The sequence below is a fragment of the Lithobates pipiens genome, unplaced genomic scaffold (assembly GCF_037356315.1).
Source record: "Lithobates pipiens isolate NorthernLeopardFrog02 unplaced genomic scaffold, aLitPip1_a1.2 Scaffold_18, whole genome shotgun sequence".
NCBI classification, from domain to species: domain Eukaryota; kingdom Metazoa; phylum Chordata; class Amphibia; order Anura; family Ranidae; genus Lithobates; species Lithobates pipiens.
The window spans coordinates 58,398,200-58,421,947 of record NW_027507758.1 but is presented as its reverse complement, the minus strand read 5'-3'; the positions used below and the strand labels follow the sequence as shown (position 1 = coordinate 58,421,947).

The 23,748-nt window shown below is 42.4% G+C and overlaps 1 protein-coding gene across 1 annotated transcript in view; it reads right to left on the bottom strand.

The window, feature by feature from the left end:
• Positions 1–5,961: 5,961 nt before the first annotated feature.
• Positions 5,962–23,748, bottom strand: part of UTP25 (UTP25 small subunit processome component) — a 34,303-nt gene continuing 16,516 nt past the window's right edge. The window contains exons 4-12 of the mRNA XM_077485713.1: positions 23,267–23,449; positions 22,017–22,105; positions 18,942–19,343; positions 16,842–17,058; positions 11,796–11,998; positions 9,461–9,643; positions 9,216–9,328; positions 8,671–8,916; positions 5,962–7,098 (exon numbers count right to left, since the gene is read on the bottom strand). Coding sequence (XP_077341839.1) covers positions 6,852–7,098; positions 8,671–8,916; positions 9,216–9,328; positions 9,461–9,643; positions 11,796–11,998; positions 16,842–17,058; positions 18,942–19,343; positions 22,017–22,105; positions 23,267–23,449 — 1,883 coding nt within the window. The 3' untranslated portion in view covers positions 5,962–6,851. The remainder of the gene's footprint in view (positions 7,099–8,670; positions 8,917–9,215; positions 9,329–9,460; positions 9,644–11,795; positions 11,999–16,841; positions 17,059–18,941; positions 19,344–22,016; positions 22,106–23,266; positions 23,450–23,748) is intronic.

The window sequence follows — 23,748 nt, the reverse complement described above, 5'->3', positions numbered from 1 at the left end:
AATAAGGCAAAATAAGGGATTATTGGTTACAAGACTCCAATACTTGTACGTAAGGCACCTTGAATATATGTTGCCAGTTGGATAGTTTGGCCCTAGCTGTGTGTCTTGGTATAGGTCTAGATGACCCACATGGTCAGGACCAGCTATTGCTCTCTCCCTGTTTTTGTTCCTTTTTACATACGTTTTGTTATTTATGACACCGCTTTTGAACTGGCTGTACTCAGTGATGCTTTGGATGCATCTAAAAATACGTATGCACTTTTTCTCAGTTTTTATTCCTTTGACATAAACTTGATTATATAAAAAAAAATAAAAAATAATTCCTCCTGCGCCCGCTCCACGCTTAGCGACTCCATTTTGGTTCCAGCTCCACCCACCTCCCTTCATCTTCTCCAGCACCGTGCAGCTCAGAGCCTGGGACCGAGGGAAGGGAACATAAACACCGCACGTCAGAGGAGCCTGTCCAGTGTACACCTGCACCTGTCTCAGCCTGAGGTGAGGCGGCCTAGCCAGCTTGTGTAAAGTGCTGCTGGGGAGGAAGGAGTTAACAACGCTTGTCCCAACTCTGCCCCATGCTGCCCACTACTATGGGGGAGGCCAGGCTGTACATACAATCTATAGAGGTGTGAGATACGATTTCAGAAAGTGCTGATGGGAATGGAATTAAATATTTTTTTAGGATGTACTGATCCAGGCGTCAGGGGCATTCTATGGATGGAGAGGGGGAGGGGCCCTAAGTTCACCTGGATGCCAAGATGTGAGCATACCCCATCAGTACACATTAGGTAAAAACTAATAAGTTCATCACCACAAAAAATTGTTAAATCTTTTCAGGTGTGCCATGACAATTTTTAGATCTTTTTAGTGCACCACAGGACAAAAAAGTTTGAGATATTTTTATTTTTTACTAGTAATGGTGGTGAGCTTGATGCAGACAGTCGGACACCAATTGACACTTTATTTGACCAGAGACACTAATACAGCGATTGGTGGTAAAAATATGCACTGTCACTGTACTAACGACACTGACTGGGAAGGGGTCAAACAGACGATCAAAGGGTTACCCATTTGCCTAACCAGTGTTCTCTTAACGTGGGGGAGGTGCTATTACTAGTGGAAGGCATTGATCGATGTCCCTGCTTTACAGGAACACAGGATCAATGCCTTTACTTACTGACAGAACAGCGATTCTGCCTGTGCATTGAATGAGTGAGTATTGGATCCATGGTGCCCGCTGATCAGCTGCCGCAAGCTGGCAGTGGCGCACACTCACGCCCGATACCCGGAAGTGCAAGATCACATATATATGCACGTGATCCTGCGCATCACTGTGCCCTCTAGCAGTAAAACTGCTATAGGGCGGTCCGGCAACTGGTTAAAGGCAGGGTTTGCCACGCGACATAAGTAACAGACTTACATAGCATTTGGGGGGTCATTAAAGTATAATGGCCCCCGAGTGCGCATCGGGCTATGTGCAGCGATTGTTGTGCAATTTGGAATTGCATGCAGAATTGCCACAATTCCAAATGGCGCAGAGTGAATGAAGCCTGAATGTTATTAAAGCCGAATTCCAAGCAAACAGCTAAATATGCAGATGAAATATTATATAGAAAAGCGGTTACAACTGCCAAAGGATCGGTATTCCTGTCCACCTAGCCCAGAGATTTACATAGATCTGCAACACAGCACAGTCCTGCCAGGCGGGTAAGGGGACCGAATCTTTTTCTGTTGCAGTTTTATTATCACTTACAAGTCTCCTCCTCACCCCCCCCCCCAATGTTACTGGACTGTGAAAGAAGCAGTATACTTATAAGCTCATTTCTATCACACCGCTTCCTCCTCCAATTAGCATGCTCTTTGCACTACAACACATCACATTGTGCTGCTTCTCTCTCCCCTTTTCTGACCTCTGCTGTACAGGGAGTGCAAAAGGTCGAGACCAAGATAAAAATCAGATGCTTATAGCTCGCATTTAATAAAAAAAAATTACAGAAAACAGAGCTGCATTTTTTTTTTTACAGCTGTGTGCATGATCCATTCAACAGCATGAGTGAGGCTGTGTACACAGGCCCAGGGGTGTCACGTAATAAACTGCAGACTAGTTAAGCTTACCTTACAAGATAAAACAAGTAGCGATGCACCAATATATTAACCCACCAAAAATTATCGGCCGAAAAAAGGGTTATCTGGGTTTTACCAAAAAGAAAAGAAAAAAAGGGGGCTGATAATGGCATGCTGTGTTCCATTGACTTCAATGCAAAACTGCATCCCACAGACCTCAATGCAAAATTGCATCCCACTGACTTCAATGTAAAAATGCCAGCCACGTCAATTAACCGGTTCCCGACCAGCACACACCGATGTACGTCGGCAGAATGCCACGGGCAGGCATATTGGCGTACAGGTACGTCCAATCTTCAATGCTGCCCTGCCATCGCGAGCGCGCCGTCGGCAGCGGCTCTCACGTGCCGGTCGGGACCCCCATGAGTCCGGTCGCGGCTCCAGTGGACTCGATCGCCGCGGGCATACCCGCGATCGTCTCACGGGACAACTGAATGGAGGAAATGCCATGTAAACAGCATTTCTCCATTCTGCCTAGCAACTAGTGACGCTGATCTCTGCTCCATGTGATTGGAGCAGAGATCAGTGTTCCCTAAATGAAAGCCCAACCCCCCTACAGTTAGTAACACACCCCTAGGAACACTTAACCCCTACACTGCCACCCACTGGTTAACCCCTTCACTGCCAGAGTCATTTACACAGGAATCACTGCATTTATATAGCAGTGATTACTGTATAACAGACAATGGTCCCAAAAATGTGTCAAAAATGTCCGATGTGTCCGCCACAATGTCGCAGTCATAATAAAAAAAAAAATTCGCTGATCGCCACCATTACTAGTAAAAAAAAAATTATTAATAAAAATGCCATAAAACTATCCCTATTTTGTAAAGGCTATAACTTTTGCGCAAACCAATCAATAATCGCTTATTGTGTTTTTTTTTTTACCAAAAATATGTAGAAGAATACGTATCGGCCTAAACTGAGGGAAAAATATTTTTTTTTATATATTTTTGGGGGATATTTATTATAACAAAAAGTAAAAAATGCGTTTTTTTCAAAATTGTTGCTCTATTTTTGTTTATAGCACAAAAAATAAAAACCGCAGGGGTGATCAAATACCACCAAAAGAAAGCTCTATTTGTGGGAAAAAAAGAACGTCAATTTTGTTCGGAAGCCACGTCGCACGACCGCGTAATTGTCAGTTAAGCACTTCCCGACCGCCGCACGATGATGTACGTCGACAGAATGGCACGGGCAGGCATAAGGGCTTACATGTACGTCCTTGCCTGCCCGCGGGTCGGGGGCCTCGCCCGGTGCCTGCGGCGGTCGGTATTCGTTCGGGAGCGATCCGGGATGAGGGGGCGGCCATTCATTCATGGCCACCCCCTCGCGATCGCTCCCGACGAATAGAAATCCTTCGTCACATCACTTCCTCTCCTGTAATGTAAACACAGGAGAGGAAGTGATGTATTCTCTCCTCCGTGTCGGTATTTTTCGTTCCGACACCGAGGAGAGAGGATCGGTGAGTTGCACCAACACGACACTACACAGTAGAACATGCCAGGCACACTCACACCCCCCCGATCACCCCCCCCAATTACCCCTGCCCCCCAGTCACAGTGACACCAATGTAATTTTTTATTTTTTTTTGCATTGGTGTCATTTGTGACTGTAATAACTGTTAGGGCAGTTAGGGTTAGCCCCCTTTAGTTCTAATGTACCCCCCTAACCCCCCCAATAAAGGTTTAACCCCGTGATCACTCCCCGACGCCAGTGTCACTAAGGCTGGGTTCACATTGCAGCGGTTTATGAGAACAAATGTGATTCGCACCGCACTGCAAATCACATCCGATCTCTGTGCGATTCGAGTTCAGCCATACAGATAGTATGGCTGAATTCGCATCGCACCCGCCGCACATTCACACGGGACCCTTTTTTTGGCCCACAGCAGAATCGGATCGCATGGGTGTTCACACCATGCGATCCGAGTTTGCAGATCGCACTGCGATATGCGAACTGATCTGGGGGTGTCATTAACATTTCACTGACACTCCCAGCAGTTCGCATAGGGCAGTGTGAACTGCCGCCGGGAGGCATGCGATGCGGGAACCCGCCGTGGATTAGTGGCGTTCCCGCATCGCTCCAGTGTGAACCCAGCCTAATAAGCGATCGTTTTTCTGATCGCTGTATTAGTGTCACAGGTGACACTAGTTAGGCAGGTAGGTATTTAGGTTCGCCGCAGCTTTTTATAGCGCCAGGGACCCCCATATACTACCGCATAAAGCCCCCTGATTGCCCCCTAGTTAACCCTTTCACCAGTGATCACCATATAACTGTTACAGGTGACGCTGGTTGGTTAGTTATTTTTTTATAGTTTCAGGGCACCCGCCATTTATTACCTAGTCTCACTAGTGTACCCCTAAATTTAGGGGTGTCTACTTTCCAAAATGGGGTCATTTGGGGGGGGGTTTGTGCCATCTTGGCATTTTATGGCCTTCAAAACTGTAACGCCCTTAGAAAGCCTGAAGGCGGTGCTTGGTTTTCGGGGCCCCGTACGCGGCTAGGCTCCCAAAAAGTCCCACATATGTGGTATTCCCGTACTCAGGAGAAGCAGCAGAATTTATTTTGGGGTGTCATTTCACATATGCTCATGGCATGCGTGAGCAATATATCATTTAGTGACAACTTTGTGAAAAAAATAAATAAAAAAAAAAGTTTGTAATATTCCCGCAACTTGTGGCAAAATATAAAATATTCCATGGACTCAACATGCCTCTCAGCAAATAGCTTGGGGTGTCTACTTTCTAAAATGGGGTCATTTGTGGGGGTTTTGTGCCATCTTGGCATTTTATGGCCTTCAAAACTGTAATAGGTAGTGAGAAGTGAAATCAAAAATTTACGCCCTTAGAAAACCTGAAGGCGGTGCTTGGTTTTCGGGGCCCCGTACGCGGCTAGGCTCCCAAAAAGTTCCACATATGTGGTATCCCTGTACTCAGGAGAAGCAGCAGAATTTATTTTGGGGTGTCATTTCACATATGCCCATAGCATGTGTGAGCAATATATCATTTAGTGACAACTTTGTGTAAAAAAAAAAAAAAATTTTTTTTTTTTGTCATTATTCAATCGCTTGAGGCAAAAAAATAAAATATTCAATGGGCTCAACATGCCACTTATTAATTTCCTTAGGGGGTCTACTTTCCAAAATGGGGTCATTTGGGGGGGGTTTTGTACTGCCCTGCCATTTTAGCACCTCAAGAAATGAGATAGGCAGTCGTAAACTAAAAGCTGCGTAAATTCCAGAAAACGTACCTTAGTTTGTAGATGTGACAACTTTTGCGCAAACCAATAAATATACAATTATTGACTTTTTTTTTTACCAAAGACATGTGGCTGAATACATTTTGGCCTAAATGTATGACTAAAATTGAGTTTATTGGATTTTTCTAATAACAAAAATAGAAAATATCATTTTTTTTCAAAATTTGCGGTCTTTTTACGTTTATATCGCAAAAAATAAAAATCGCAGAGGCAATCAAATACCATCAAAAGAAAGCTCTATTTGTGGGAAAAAAAAGGACGCAAATTTTGTTTGGGTACAACATTGCATGACCGCGCAATTACCAGTTAAAGCAGCGCAGTGCCAAATTGTAAAAAGACCTCTGGTCATTTACCAGCAAAATGGTCCGGTCTGAAAGTGGTTAAAGCGACGCAGTGCCGAATCGCAAAAAGTGGTCTGGTCTTTGACCAACAAAATGGTCCGATCCGTAAGTGGTTAAAATGTAAAAATATTTTTAAAAAACTGTTTTGGTTTTTTGGCCAAGTGCATCCTGAATTTTCAGTTTCGGGACCAGAATTTTTATTTTGGTGCACCACTAAAAAACAAAACAAACAAAAATATAAAATAAAATAAAAAAAACACTCCTCTTAAAAGAGCGTCATGTTTTTTTTTTTTAATTAAACCAAAATTCTTATTATTTTAGAGGTTACATAAACACACTGGGGTTGATTTACTAAAACTGGAGAGTGTACAATCTGGTGCAGCTCTGCATAGAAACCAATCAGCTTCCAGGTTTTATTGTCAAAGCTTAAAGTGTCTGTAAACCTAGTTACACCACTTGTACCTATAGGTAAGTCTATAATAAGGCTTACCTGTAGGTACTGTAAATATCTCCTAAACAAGCACAGTTTAGGAGATATTTACCATATACATGCTCGGCACATGCGCACTGAAGAAATGGCTTGCTCGTGCAGTTTCTTCAGCAGCTGTGCCGTGACCGGAGGGTCCCACACATGTGCGTGGGAATGACATCATCGCGGCTCCGGCCAATCACAGTGCCGGAGCCTGGGAACCCAGAAATGGCTCTGAGAGACATGTCGCTGGTCACAGCGGTGTATGGGGACCGCTGCAACAGCTTCAATCTAAGGTATGTGTTTCATAATGAGCTAGTATGCGATGCATACTAGCTCATTATGCCTGTGTCTTGGGTTCACAAAAACTTTAATTGAATAAAGATGAAGTTAGAAGCCAATAGGCTACCAGGCACCAGATTTTGCACTCTCCAGTTTTAGTAAATCAACCCCTATATATTTCCAGGTGCCGTGTTATTTTCAGCAGCTATTCGGACAAAGGATCCCCATTCATGCAATACGATATACACTGTAGTTCATGAAGTACAAAGTGCAATAAGAATGGAGCTGAAAAGAATTTGGGAATGTTGCCGGTCTAGAACCAATAGTCATTTTTTGTAGAATGAAGCGGAGTTCTGCCTGAAAGACTTCCCATGTATTCAGTTATTTTCCCCAGTAACAAACAGATGCACGTTCTTCTTTGACTGCAACATCTGCGCGGCTCTCTCTGCTCCCACCACGGCAGCCAGTCTCTGAGCATCGTACTTCGAATATAGAACTGTACAAGTCCACGTGGCTTCTTCACCCTGCTTCCACGCCTTCATCATGTTACACACCTCACTGTAGAAGTGTGGGTAGGTGGGCAGTTCATAAAATATTAGGTTCCTGATGCCTTTTAATGTGTATCTGAAAGAAAAATTATTACATTAGCATTAATCACATCTTCCCAGCTTTGTAGCATCAGAAAAAGTCAGGACACAGACAATAGCAGACATCTTCATATACTTTGTGTTTTGTCTTTACCCAGATAGAAAGCAATTGTGCTGAAAGTCTGAAAAGGACTTGCTAAAACTATTGCTAGGCTTGCCAGTCTTCACAAGTTTGTGGCACAATTGCAGCAAGACCGCATTGCATGACTCCAGATCAACTTTCTTTGCAAACATTCTGCAAGTCTGCTGCAAGTTCTGGTTCAGCAATAGTCATCCCACCACAAGGGGTCACTGTGGCCGTATTTGTTGTAGACTTGCAGAGCTTGTGTGGTAGATTCACCACTACAACTTTGCTCTTGCACTTAGGATGCTATTCCTTCCACTGAGACCAACAATGGGGCACTACGCCCACTGACACCAATAATGGGGCTATTCCTCTCAGTGACAACAACGATGGGAAACTATTCAACCCACTGATACCAACAACGGGACACTATGCCATCCACTGACACCAATGATGAGACACTACTCCTTCCACCGACACCAATGATGAGACACTACTCCTTCCACCGACACCAATGATGAGACACTACTCCTTCCACCGACACCAATGATGAGACACTACTCCTTCCACCGACACCAATGATGAGACACTACTCCTTCCACCGACACCAATGATGAGACACTACTCCTTCCACCGACACCAATGATGAGACACTACTCCTTCCACCGACACCAATGATGAGACACTACTCCTTCCACCGACACCAATGATGAGACACTACTCCTTCCACCGACACCAATGATGAGACACTACTCCTTCCACCGACACCAATGATGAGACACTACTCCTTCCACCGACACCAATGATGAGACACTACTCCTTCCACTGACACCAATAATGAGACACTACTCCTTCCACTGACACCAATAATGAGACACTACTCCTTCCACTGACACCAATGATGAGACACTACTCCTTCCACTGACACCAATGATGAGACACTATTCCTTCCACTGACACCAATGACAAGACACTATTCCTTCAACTGACACCAGTGACGAGACACTATTCCTTCAACTGACACCAAAGATTGGATACCATTTCTCCACCCACTGACACCAAAGATAGGGTACTATTTCTCCCATTACCTTCAACAATGGAGTACCATTTCTTCCACTGTCACAATGATGGGGCACTATCCTTCTACCACTAACCACAGGAGCCAGGTCATCTTTCACTTTGACTGCTCACCAACCCTGGGACTTTATTGAAAGTAGGACAGGAACACCTAAAAAGGTTGGTAAGGACATTAAAAAACTCCAAGATGGAGGGGTGAACAAATCAGAAACAAATGGTAGGCAAGTTCTTGTCAATAGAATCTTTGAAGGATTTAAGGACCACACTTCTTACCAACATAATAGAACATATATTTCTAGGTGAAATTTCCTTTTATTAGTCTTTAGAAAATGAATCACAGAGTTAAAAAATGCTCCGATATCATCTACTCTAAACATTCAGGTTTATTAACAAATGTAATGCTCCCACCTCTTATAGAAGTGAAATCTTTCCGTGACGAGGAGAAACTGTCTTTGTCCTTTCAGAAAGAACTGCCGCGCTCTAGAAATCCCAGGTTTGTCGGTGTATTCACAGATATGAGTGAAGCTGAGTTCTTCCTTTTTAAAGTAATTCCGAAGACGAACATAGTCAAAGTAAGATGGAACGTAGATGAGCGTGTGCGACATGATGGCATCTCGGTACTGCGGCAGGATCTTGTCAGTGAAAAACTTAAATCTGTAGCAATAATGAACAAATGTTACCAGTGACAAAACAGAAGATGTATACTTTTACAGAACAATCCCTTCAGACATGGCAACAGTACCAAGCAGGACACTGCTATGTATTCCATATTAACATATGATTAACAGAACTGCGTTTTATTAAAGCCGTTTGATAAATGCAGCAAAACACTCGTTCACCCTGCCAGAAATCCTTTGATATTGCTATAATCACATAACCTTGAAGAAATTAAAATCCAAAATCGTATTTAAAATGTCGCATGCCACGTCAAAAGTACCTTCTATGACCCTTACCTTGCATCTATCACAGAAAGCACGCTGTCGGCCTCCAATCGCTGAAATACATGTGGTAGCTGGACCAGAACTTGACATATAGATCCTGTCTTAGGGATGTTTTTCACAGCCACCTATATTGAAATAAAGTAAGCAGAGAAATAGGATTGAACTTACAACCACTAATAAACCTTGTTACTTCTAAGGGGCTTTTGCGTCCTTGGATCTATTTTCTCTAAGCCACCAATGGCTTTTGGTGAACTTACCTGCCCATTGTAATTGAAGCAATGCTTATTAAATATAGAGTTTATCTGGGGCTCCTGCAGAGCGCTGAACAGCAGTGTCTGCCGATAGTATTTGGACCAATTACTGAGGCTCCACATACGAACGCGGGAGAAGTCCACCCCATGAGAGTCCGTTGGTTGGAGGTTGAGGTGAGACATTAGGTGCTGAAACAAAGAAAATCAACAAAGTTATAAAAAAAAAAAAAAAAAAAAAAACACACGGACAATACTTCTCTCTTCATCTGAAAACGATGCATTGGCTAGCACTAAAATTGCAGCTGGGACAAAAATCCGGTCCGGAGCCTTGCAAATCTGCATCTGAAGAGCACCAAACACACACCTGAACCGCTAAACAATTTTTTTTTTTTTTATTTGCTTTTAAAAAGACATTCTATTCGCACTGTGAGAACCCAGCCTTATTGTCAAAGCGTCATTGAAAATGCTCACGTTAGAAGCCGATTGGTTAATATGCACAGCTGCACCAGATTCTGTGTGCACCAGTTTTAGTAAGGCCTGGTTCAAACTTATGCTGGTGATAAGTTTTCCAGGTGCCTTTTTTCACACGTTTTTGATGAGTTTTTATTGCGTTTTGCATTTCTGGGAGGCATCTGTTGTCTTGCTGGAGAACAGCAAAAACAAATCCAAAAGCATTGCGTTTTTGAAGCAATTCCATAGAGTCCATGGAACCAAAAACACAACCTGCTGCGGGAAAAGTAGTCCCTGATCCTTTCCAAAAAAACGCACCAGTGGAAAATGCACAGCTGTGCACGTGACCCATAAGAAACCATATTACTGCTTGCCTACCACCCCACGTATATGTACTGTGGGGTGGTTGTTTCTACAGCCGAAATCTTATACCTATATGTGAGCTTGCTGTTCGGGTCTGCTGCGCTTGGACACAGTGGGAGCCAAACATTGGATCCGATGGACCCGATGTCTGCCGAAACCTACTGATCATTCCTAACAGAAGCAAAAATGGCAGTCTGCCTATGTAAACAAGCAAGGAATAGGGATCTCTGTCTTCCCACAGTAGAGGCACATCCCCCCACACAGAAAAAACTCCCAAGGAACATTTAACCCTTTGATCGCCCCTGATGTTAACCACTTCCAAGCCAGTGTCATTAGTACAGTGACAGTGCATATTTTTTAGCACTTATCACTGTATTGGTGTCACTGGTCTCCAAAAAGTGTCACTTAATGTTCGATTTGTCCGCCACAATGTTGCAGTACCGCTAGAAGTCACTGATTGCTGCCATTAGTAAAAAAAAAAAAAAATGTATAAAAATATCCCATATTTTGTAGACACTATAACTTTTGCGCACAAACCAATCAAAATATGCTTATTGGGATTATTTTTACCAAAAACATGTTGCAGAATACATATTGGCCTAAAATGATAAAGAAATTAGATTTTTTATTGGATATGTTTTATAGCAGAAAGTAAAAAAAAAATTATTTTAATTTTTTACAAAATTGTCGGATTGTTTGTTTATAGCGCAAAAAAAAAAAAAAAAAAAAAAAAAAACACGCAGAGGTGATCAAATACCACCAAAAGAAATCTCTATTCGTGGGGAGAAAGGGAAATCCATTTTATTTAGGTAAAGAGTTGCACGGCCACGCAATTGTCAGTTAAAGTGACACAGTGCTGTATCGCAAAAAATGGCCTGGTCATGAAAGGAAGTAAATCTTCTGGAGATGAAGTGGTTTAATGGTGGTTTTCTGCAAAACTGAAAAACGCATAGAAAACCAGGCCTAAAATGCCCCCATTTGTGCCTTTTTTTCCCCCAACCATATTACCTATGTAACAAGTAGCAGCTGGAAGTGAAGCATACACAGACATCACAGAAAAGAGTTTGATGTTATCCATTCTTTGGGAAATACTAAGCCCCTGTACACACGGTCGGAGATTTCGACAACCAAATCCGTCGGATCTTGTCCGAAACTGTTGCATACACACTAAGTTGTCGAAAAATCCGATCATTCAGAACGTGATGACGTAATTTCATTACGATGGGACTACGTTCAGGCTAGTAGCCAATAGCTTTGATGTAGGAATTTGATCTGAGCATGCGTGGCACTTGGTCCGATCAAAACTCTCTACAAATGATCGGAGTATGTCCGATCGAACCAGTTGGTCGGGAAATATTTCCAACATGTTGGAAAATTGGGTCCGACGGAATCAGTCCGATGCATACCACACACAGTCGGATTATCCGACGACACGGTCCGATAGGACACATTCTGACGGATTCTCCGACCGTGTGTACAAGGGCTTACAGAAGGTGATATGTTATCTACACCAATATCCAACACCTACCAAGACATGTTCCCAGTTCTGCATGAGGTAAATATCAGCTTGATCAATGATGAGGATTTCTATGGAAGACAGGAAATCAAAATCCCGGTTTTTCTCTCCCTCACTACCAATGATGGTACGAAGACCAAGTGGAGAAGCAACAATGATGTCCGAGGAGTAGAATGGAGAGTAAAGTCTCATGCTCTTCTGCAGAATGGCCACTCCTGTCAACCAAAGATAGGGCAATGTCAACACCTATTCATTAAAGTTCTTCACAAACCATTAACAAGCAGAGAACATAAATTTCGTGTTTTACTGAGCTACAAATACTAGATCAGGGGTAGGCAAGCGGCACGCAAAGTCTCTTTTGCCAGCACTCGACTCCCTCCCCATCGGCAGAGCAGCGCAGGGAATGCATTCCAATTTCAGAATTCCCCACGCCACACCTGCACTGAGGGGGAGGCTCTGTACCCCCACAAATTGTAAAAGATGGGAAACATCGATTGGTTTTCCAACTGTAAAAATATTAGAATATATGTATGTGTGTGTGTGTGTGTGTGTGTGTGTGTGTGTGTGTGTGTGTGTGTGTGTATATATATATATATATATAATGTCTCTTACATATCTGGTAAGACTGATTGAGATTGTGAGACGAATTTCCTTAATTAGTTCTGAGTCAGCGTAAATCAAAAAGTGTGTTTTATTGTACACACTAAAGTAGAAAATAATACTTACAAAAATAGTGCAATGATAAAATTCTAGTATCGTTCTTTCGTTTCAAAGATATAACAATAATTCTTCAAGCTAGACCATGTGTTCTATTGTTATCTAAAATGGCGGAATAACCCTTTGTATGCTGAATGTAGCTGAGAGTCTGTTTGCTGGGATGTATGTTTCAAAGCTGTGGGAATCAAAGAGACTTGTCTTGCCATCAGCCTTTTGCTTATATGAACCAAAGCTTCTAAATTCGTGCCAAAAGAATAAACCCTCCTTCACAAAGGTGTGGGCTAAAGAGTGGGTACCATAGTAATCTACCATCTGGTAATACTTAAACATAGCTGACCATAGCTGACGAAGTGGGGGGGGGGGGGGGAGGAAAAATCTAAACAACATATCAGTTACATAGGCATATATCTCTTAAAATATATAAGATTTACAATATTGTAACACAATGGAAAATTCATATTCTAAATAAAGAATAATAAAGCCAATTTAAATTTAGATATTAAGAATATAACACTAACTTTGCTGTAGCTGCAGGGCTGGATTAACGTAGAGGCTATTGGAGCTTCAGCTCCAGACCTCTACCTTAATATAGGCTCAGCCACCCAAAAAGAACACACTGCTCATGAAAAGCAAAGGGCCAACAGAGTTCTCCCCTGACGGGAGATGGTGTCCTGTGTAAATTCAACAGATTTTTCTGTAAAGGTGAACTTACCCTTTAAGGATTTAGAGAAGATCTGTAAAGAAGAGTGGACCAAAATCCCTTCCGAGATGTGTGCAAACCTGGTCACCAACTACAAGAAACATCTGACCTCTGTACTTTCCAACAAGGGCTTCTCCACCAAGTCCTAAATCATGTTTTGCTTAGGGTAGCTGCGATCGTCAGCATTTGTGATGGTGAAGAGATTGGGTGCAATTTTGTAGCGGGGGGGGGGGGGGGGGTGTTGAAGTCCCCGTTTCCAGGAGGACGACTGGCCCCTGCTAAAGCCAATCACAGTCCTGCTAGCCCCATCTACCACCTGGAGGAAGATGACTCGCTTGGTTGCCTCTACCAATCTCAGAAAGAAGGGATTTCACAGTGATTGAGAAAACCACAATCGGGTGACAGTTTGTGGAATTACTGTTGAGCTTCTGAGAACTTTGTTGAAATTATTCCCGAACCTTTGCGCCACTAACAACCTTACCCCCCGGCAGCCACAGCCAGTATTCAGCCCCTGACCTGAGCTCATCTTTGCGCATCCATTCCAGATTCCTGTATGTGACATCACATACAAGCACGTGGGCTGGATGTGAGAGTTGGATCAGCTCGACGAGTGTGTCAGGACAGGTAGATGTGTCTCATCTCTGACTCCTTTTACCACTCCATATCCCACACAGTGGCGTGGCTACGGGGGGGGGATACCGGGGGCTAAGCGATACCCGCCAGATAGGTTGACACCTGCCCACTAACGCCGCATGCGTAGAGCAGTGAGGCAGATGTAAAAGGAAGTGTATTGGTGGGACAGGTAAGCAGGGGGAACAGAGGTGAGACAGGTGTGCAGGAGGTACATTGGTGGGGCAGATGGTTTTAGTGTTAGGACAGATGAGAGGGCGATTCAGTAGGGAGACAGAAGAGCATTGGGGATACGGTGATGTGCAGGGAGGTACAGTGGAGCAGATGAGAAAATGGGTACATTGATGGGGCAGATGAGAGGGGGGGGGGGTTTACAGTGGTGGGGCAGATGTGCAGGGTGGTATAGTGCTGGGAGGGATAAGAAGGGGGTTCAGTGGTAGGACGGAAAAGCAGGGGGGTACAGTGATGGGACAGGTGAGCAGAGGGGGTTTAGTGTTGGGCCAGATGAGAAGGGGGTTACAGTGGCGGGAAAGATGAGCAGGCAGCGGTGGGGAGGAATTTGCAGGGGGGACAGTGATCGGAGGTGTGAAGGTGCAGGAATTGGGGCCGATATGAATTGTGGAGTTGCAGGAACTGAGGCTGATCTGAGGCATGGGAGTGCATTTACTTTATAAAAACTCCTTTTTGTGACTGAGAGTGACATTTTTTTTGTTATAAAATCGGTACGTTCAATCTCTTTGAAAACATTTTTCGGCACACTGTGCTCAAGAGGATGCCTACCCCCGTACTAGACAGTTAAAAGAGAAGTACGTTTTTTTTTTTGCTAGTTATACTTACCTCAGTGGATGCAACATCAGACCAATCTCAAGTATGGAGCCAAAGAGTCACCAATGGTGAATCACGCAAAGGCCCTAGCAGCGCTTTGTTTTTTTAAAACAAACATCCAACTAGAAGTTTAAATTTAAAATGTGATACAGAATATCAACCTACACCCAGTAAGAAACCTTATAGTATATATAATTAATTTCAAACCGAAAGCATAAATACTATCACTTATGCCAGAAACAAAAAAGTCCATCACAATGTTTCAATAGTTGTACAAGGATGTGGTGGACGGGAAGACCAAGACGGACTGTTTCTTCATTCCTTCACATGTGCAAATCACCTTCTGGGAAAGTGACTAATATACAACCAATGAGATATATCCGATGCCTTGTCATATGTGAGAGCTGATGATACAATCGGTCATCTGGCGATATGAGCTTTTAAACCAGGTGTTTTCTGGTAAGTGCATAACCTATATGGATTTGCACAGGAGGTGTGGTGGTGGACTACTGTGAATCTGAACGATCTGCTAGCAACACTTGCCACTTTTTCACTTGCAGCACTTTATACTGGCAGGATTTGTGTTGAATATGAACTACTATTGAAACATTGATGGACTTTTTTTGTTTCTGGCATATGTGATAGTATTTATGCTTTCTGTTTGAAATTAATTATATATACTATAAGGTTTCTTACTGGGTGTAGGTTGATATTCTGTATCACATTTTAAATTTAAACTTATAGTTGGATGTTTAGGTTTTAAAAAACAAAGCGCTGCTAGGGCCTTTGCGTGGTTCACCATTGGTGACTGTCTGACTCCATACTTGAGATCTATGATTAATATAGCAGCAGCTACATTTTATGATTTACCGTGAGTGCCGAGGGAGTGGGATTTTTAGTTTTCTAATATCTTGCTCATATTTCTTAACATCAGACCAATGCTGCAGCTGTCCCCCGGTGTCTCTGCACTGAGAGCTGAGCCACCAAACATCACCGATGGCTCGGTTCTCACTCTTCCATGAGCAGAGCGATGCTGACTGTCCGTCAACATCGCTTCTGTGATGAGCTGTAGTGCGAATTTCATCCGTTTTTTTTGTCCTATGCGAGGTGCGAATTTGCCTTGCATTTTGGAAATGGACAGGTGCGAATTTAGCGAGATTTTCGCAAATTTCAGGGAGGCAGACAGTGAACAATTTGCAGAGATGTGAACTGTGCTCTGTGAGATTACAGCAAGTTCAACTGAAGCCTATGAAGATAAAATTCGCACTGCACCATAGGAATTTGCATTGCACTCAACGCGCACAGGACCTTTTTTTTTTATCCCCTCGCAACAAATTCCCAACGCATAGATGTGAACCAAAGCCATGGAATACAATGCTTTTTACATGACCTGCGAATCTGTGTGTTCCTAAATGCATCAAACCACCTGTAAAATCAGTGTGAATCCAGGCTTAAAGGCTACAAAGAGCTTCTGTGGTCTATTTTGATCCTTTTGCAGCAATGGGAAAAGAAGTGCAAATTTTTATGATGAAGCAGCATTCAATTCATAATTAAAAGCAAAAACCTTTTTTAGTTTTATTTAAAAGTAGAGCAGTGTTTTTCAACCTTTTTTTTTTAGCCTGGGCACCCTTTTTTTGCGCATTCATGCATGCATCACAGTTGTTTGAATGGGTTGTCCTCTTTATGTGAATCACCTCAAAAAAAAAAAAAAAAAAAAATATATATATATATATATATATATATATATATATATATATATATATATATATATATATATATATATATATATATATATAAAAAAGGTGCCAGAGTGAATTCTTAAAATCAGGCTGTTTTAGTGGGCTTGAACACAAGCAGAACAAAAAAAAGAAAAAAAAAAAAAAAAAGTGATGAGCTCATTACTGTGCTGCCTCTAGATTCACTGTTCAATCACAGGCTAGAGCAAGTCCAGAATGATACAAGCTCAAAAGATGTAGGTTTATATAAATATAATAGCTTTCTGCTCTTAGTTTACAGGTGTATGCCCCCAGCAGTCATACATACGTGAAAGGTGTCGTAGATGTCTATGTGATGGTAGACGCAGCATGGCTGCTGCTGGCTCCCAATTATCATATTAGAGTAACCACACACAGCAAAGAACAGAAAATTACTGTATGCTTGTGACAGTTACACATGCCCATCCTTACCTATCCTGAAATGATCATCGATATTCCCAGAAAACACTGCTTCATAATCATCTGGCCTCCTAAGGTTGGGAGGACGGTCTTCGGGGGCACAGCCAAACTGGTCTTTGAACCTCTTCTTGTTGCTCACATCCACTTTCTTATCAGGGACTTCCATGAGGCTGATTAGAATCTGGACCACTCGCAGGGCAGACTCACGAAATGGAACAACAATAAGGACCTGAGGATATCACAGAGAACTGTATATTAAATGTATAGAGATGGGGGATGAACACCACAGAAATATATAACAAGATGCTACAGTTCCACCAGAAGCATCATGTAGAAGATGCACTGGATTACATATAAACAAAACTAAAATTGAGTGGTTCGAGTGTATCTAAAACCAAAATAGTTTTCTACATTGAGTAATGAAGGATAGAGGTTTTTAATTTTTATCCAACATGAAAATAATTAATATTTATTGTTTTCTTCAGCTTGTATAAGGAGTATTGATTTCCATTTTGGGCAAGCTGCTAGTAGGCTTCAGCAAGCTTCAAGAAGTACTGAAGCCTGCTAGCAGCTTGCTTAAAGTGGCAATCAATACTCTTATTAGGATCTGTGTTCAACATTTAGAAACTAGGAGGTGAATGGTACTTTAAAGTGGTTGTAAACCCTTACAAACCACTTTGACCTACAGGTAAGCCTAGATTAAGGCTTACCTGTAGGTCCAAGAAATATCTCCTAAACCTATATGGTTTAGGAGATATTTGCCCGAAAACAGGCACTGCTGTCTACGGCGCATGCGCCGTAGACAGCGGTGCGCAGGCGCACTGAGCGCGGCATTCTCAACAAAGGAGCTGCCGCGCGTGTCGGCTCCCGTGCGCATGCGCGGGAGTGACGTCATCGCGGCTTCGCCGAATGACAGCAGCGGAGCTGTGAGACCCCACCAAGAAGATGGATGCGGCAGACTACAGGGGACAGCGGCGACTTCGCTGGCTCCTGTGTCAGGTAAGTGATACATAATGGACTACTATGCGATGCATAGTAGTCCATTATGCTTTGCCTTTGCAGGGAATGAAAGAGGAAGTAAACTCATCAGGGTTTACTTCCTCTTTAAAAGCTTCAACAAAGTTTGCTGAAAGCTTTGCTCATTTAATGCTTGGTTAAAGCTTGCGGTTCCACTTTGCTCTTAAACAAGCTGAAGCCCATGTAATACAGGTCTTATTATTGATACTACAGTAAAACATGACAAGGCAATTTCAGGTAAGGAATTAAGATAATCACTTAACTTCAATACTGGGCACTTTCACCCCTTCCTGCCCAGGCCAATTTTCAGCTTTCAATGCGATCACACTTTGAATGACAATTGCATGGGTTGTACCAAAATTAAAATTTTTATCATATTTTTGAGAAAGAAAGAACGAAAGAACGGACTGAAAATGTTGAACAAAAAAAACTTTTTTAGTTTCTGATAGAAAATGGTTGTAAATAAGTAATTTTTTTCCATCACTGTTGGGCACAGGCAGCACTGATAGGAACTGATAGTTGTCACTTAGGGGCATGCGGCACTGATTGACATCAATGCTGGGCACTGTTGGGGCTGAACTGATTATCTGTGCAGGTCTCCCCTGTGAGGAATTGCAGCTGATCGGCTCGCCTCTCATGCGGTCGGTGTGAGGAGAGGAAAGACGATGACCAGCATTTCCTTGTTTACATGTGATCAGCTGTGATTGGACACAGCTGTTCACATGGGTCAAGAGCCTCATCATTGGCTCTTTACCAAGATCTGGGATGCGCCGTGTCCCAGGAAGCAAGGCAAAAATGGCATATGACGTCATCCCAGAACGAGAGCACCACCGTCATTTGTTTATATGGCAGGTCGGAGGTGGTTAAAGTACTGTATATTTAAAGTCAAAACTTTTTATTCTTACCTGGAATTACAAGACATATAAGAATTTTCTACAAGAAGAACTGCCTGTTTTATCTCTAACAAGCAATCAACTTTTTCTCCAGACACTTGAAGATGCAGAAAAGATATATAAAGAACATTGGTTGTAAATGGTATCTCAGACAATTCTTACAGTGTTTCAATATGTCAAGAGCACCAAGAACTTTGGATACCTTAGGTCGAGTTAGGCCCTGGTCCCGCAGATCCTCTTCATCAAGTCCGCTCTTCTGATCTCTCTTCCTTGTGTTGTTGTTGAGGACCTGGGAGTTGGCTTTCAGCACGTGATTCAGGGCATGGAGACAGTACACATGTCTAATCTCTTCTCCTTGGGCTGTTGCTAGCCTGGATGGGTAATACAAGTCCTTGTAGGAATCCATAACTGTAAAAAGTTCCCTTTGTAAAGAGGTAAAGTTCTGTTCAGGCTGGTTTGGTAAATACAAACGGTTCACTTTAGGCCAGGTGGAATCCAATGGCTTGCGGAGATAGAGCTTATCCGGGTCATTTTCCTTGTCTAGTTTTACAGGAAGAGCTTCCTTGAATGTAGATGTAAATGCTAACTGTCCCAATGTTGGCCACTAAAAAAGGAAAATAAATGTAATCATTAGTACTCTAGTGCTACCCAACAATGAATACTGGCTGGAATAAACTTACGTTATTCTTTATTGGTAAAAAAACTATGAGGGTGGCACTGTAAAAATGATGAAGAGGTGCAAATAAACAAGAGACGATTCAGGGGGGAGAAGTCTGCAAGAACATTCTCTGTAGAGTTGTAAAGTATTCTGAGGGTAAAGCCTGAAAATCTTCATAGAAGACCAGGCAGGAGGTAAGAAATTGTACAAACATGAACAAGAGCATGAGTGGTCTCTTGAAACATTGCATCCTAGAGGTACGCAGAAAACCCAGTCTGAAATCTTTTTGCAGCAAAACAAACACTAATGTTTCAAGAGCATGATGGTCCCATCTTCATCTACATTTGTCACCTTGATAAAGAGGGGCTGCCATGCTCTCGGAAAGTTGAGGGTTGTTATGGGACATAACTGTTTTTCACCTGGATATTTTGTCTGCCATGCTCATATTTTGAATTGTTGGAGTTATACAACGTTTAGACATGCATCCACACCATCATGCCTGGATTTATTTTAGTCTGTATGGAATTAAGTTTTGGATTCCTTTAGTGACTGGTATGACTAGGAATGGCCAACATACAAAAAAAAACAAGAACAGAAAAAACAAGTGAAGTACAACCTAGAAACCGTAACCTAGAAGAAAATTATATATACATACAGCAGGGCAGATTAACAGTGAAGATGGTAATGCAGGGATTTTGCATCTGCAAAAGCCAAGCTGCATAGATAGACACCTGCTGGTGGTTACTAGAGTTACAGATTCAAAAAAAAAAAAAAAAAAAAAAAAAACACAGAAGCTTAAAGCCATGAGCAGGTAACAAACGGGATCAATCAATCTCCTGGCAAGGTACTGCACAAGCTGAAGTGGCTGGAGAAGTTCTGATGTATAGCATGAAGGAGAGGGCTAGATAAAGTGCAATCAAAGGCAGCAGGCTAGTCAGGCCGATAAAATGATAGAACAACTGGGGTTGATTTACAAAAATGAAAACGTGCAAAATCTGGTGCAGGTCTGCTTAGCTTCCAGGTTTTCTTGTCAAAGCTCAATTGAACAAGCTGAAGTTTGAAGCCGATTGACTACCATGCACACCTGCTCCAGATTTTGCACTTTCCAGTTCTAGTAAATCAACTCCACAGTGACTAAGCGGTTAGCACTTCCACCTAGCAGTACCAAGATTGTCTGTTCAAATCCCAACCATGGCACTACCTGTAAGGTGCTTGCATGTTCTCCCTGTGCCTGCGTGGGTTTCCACCATGTACTCCAAAGACATGCCGATAGGTTAATTGACCGGGTAAATTGGCCCTATTATGTGTATATATGAATGTGAGTTAGACTGTAAGCTTCTTGAGGGCAGGGACTGATGCGAATGTATGATAAATATGCAGAGCACTGTGTAAATTGATGGCGCTATACAAGTACCTGTAATAAACAGCCAACCACCAATAAAGGCATATACACAACAAAATTTGATGTCTGATACAAGGTCATTCCCAGGGAGGGAAAAATCACTCTAATGCTGCGTACACGACCAGACTTTCCGGCAGAAAAGGTCCAACGGTCTTCCCGACGGAGTTCCGACTGAAGGGACTTGCCCACACACGAACGGACCAAAGGCCATTCGTTTTGAATGCAATGACGTACGACGGGACTAGAAAAAGGAAGTTCAATAGTCAATAGCTGCCCTTGCGTCGTATTTGGTCTGTCGGACCAGTATAAAAACGGTTTTCCCGATAGAAATTGATTCCGTCGGACAGATTTGAAACATGTTCTATTTCTAGCTCCGACTGAATTTTTGAAGAAAAAAAAAGTCAGATGGAGCCCACAAACGCAAACAATCGTAATATCCGATGGACCTTTTCTGCCGGAAAGTCCGGTCGTATGTACGCGCATAAGGGATTCCCAGACAGCAGTAAAACCTGACAGGAGTTCTAATCCTTTCCATTCAATCTGAAACACATTAGAAAATACAGTAAGAGAAATATTAATGTATAAGTGTGGGGGGTTATATATCCCTACTAGTGAATGTTACTTACTGGTTTGTCTGATATTTGAGATCGGTGTGAAACTCAGGTCAGACTGCAACATAAGATCCAATTGAAATGCAAACACTGCATTTGATATCCTTTATAAATGCATCACAAACTATGCCCAGAAGCTAAAACACAAAATGATTATGCACACTAGACCTAATACTAAAGCCTGGTACAAACAGGCCAAATTTTCAGGCAGCATTGGCTGGTTCAATAGAAACCTGGTTGACATTCGGCCTGTGTACCGCAGCTGGTGGCTGGCTTCCATCGATGGGTCATGGCCGAAAGTAGTCTGCCAATCAGTGCTCTCAGCTAATGGCCGAGAGTGCTGACTGGAGTGTTCTGGCAAGGGGGGCCGACCCCCACCCCCATCAGAACACAATAGCACAGCAGGGGAGATCGCAGTACTAACATTGGATTATAAGTACAGCGGCTCCTCCAGAGCTGTCAATTTTCTTTCATTCAGCCCAGCTGGGTTAGTATAGTACGAGCCATAAGCTTTTTGTTTTAGGCCCAGCAGTCCTTTAATGAAGGCTTTACACTGTTCTGTAGCACAAACATAAACAAGGCACTGATAAAGGCTGCATACTTTACCTTGGAATTCACTGTTTTTTTAGAGCTGGTTGAAATTTGAGTGATGTCATCCTCCTCCAATTCTCGAGCAACATGCTTTTTGAAAGGATCTTGGAGGAGAAATAAAAAAGTTGTTTCAGATGTGGGTTTCTGTGTCATTCACCATTCAAAAGTATAATGATCCTGGCAGAAAAATTGATAACTACAAAGTGGGCTGATAGAGAACCTGGAGGAAAGAAAGTGGAGGCGATTCTCAAAAGCAATTAGTCATAAACCAGCTGTCATTTCTAAGTGCAGGTGACAAAGTCACAAAGTGGTTGCTATGGCTGACAAATTCCAGGTTTCCTCCATATTTTATTTGGCTAGAACAAGCAAAATTAACCTCATATTGTCTCATTTTAAAGAATAGATGAATATTGTATGTACGCCCTCCTGCCACATTCATTATTTCCCAGATACAATACCAAACCTCAAAATATAAAAATTGTAGATGCGCAAGTATCCCGTACCCACCTCTCCGGCCACATAAATTATTTCTATAAATACAATAGACCTCAAAAGCGTAAAAATTGTATATGTACTGTACAAACAATCAGCTTCTAGGTTTTATTGTCAAATCTTAATTGAACAAGCTGAAGTTGAAAGCGGATTGGTTTTTATGCACAGCTGCACCAGATTCTGTGTGCACCAGTTTTAGTAAATCTCCCCCATTATGTTACTTCTACAATTAAATAAAAAAAGCTTCCTGAAAGCAAAATTTAGTTTAAAAGTTGAAGTTCCTCATCAGGTTGTAATTCACTTCTGGACTTTAAGTCATGATCAATCCTGATGGCTGGTACTCTTCAGTGCCCCCACGAATCACTAAATGTGCATAAACCTGGTTACATACCACCGATGATCTGCAGACCAGGATACACTTAACAAAAACACGAGCCGTCTCAGGTGTTTGAGATGTGTTTCACTGCCTTAGTAATTACCAAAGCTGGTTCATCCAAGGGAAATCCTGAAAAACATGACCTGTTGGGGCGCCTTGAGGACTGCAGTTGAGAAACACTGCCCTAGGGTACCTCTATGTACAAAGGTGCAAGTGCCTCATTGGACAGTAGGGTCAAGTCAAGACTCCTTGATGATACCATGTCTGGCTTAACGCAAGGGTCCCAAGATACAGATAGGTGGATTTACTAACAATTAAAAAGTACATGCAAGCACTGTATATTGTATGCTGCTAGCTAAGAACAGGTCCACATGAAGAAGGCAAGCTATAGGTATACCTGCAGAGGTAACAGCTGAAGGCGATGCAGGTCTGTCCTTGTAATCTTCCATGTCAGCGTCTATAAAATTTGTCTCTAAACTAAATGCAGATTCATGTTTGGTATCTGTAAATTCTTCTCCTTCCTGGGTTGGATCTTCAGGTTTTTTGTCATCATCTTCTTCTTCTACTTCAGCCACAAGATCTGGAACCAAAAAAAGGTCACATTTTACATTTTCTGATCAGGACACAGTTAAGAATAAACAGAATTTTTATACCATTTTGCTTTTAATACATACAAAATATGCTCCAACTACCAGACTGTAATATATAAAATATACCTAGAACAAGCTAAAGGACAAAACAAACACCATGGGACCACAGCTGTCTGCAGCATGGTCAGCCCTTTCCTCACCTGAACTCCTGTGTCCCCTGGCATGTGATGTACAAAACTATAAAAGTTGCTCATATAAGGATACCAATTTATTTCTGGCTTGCTAAATT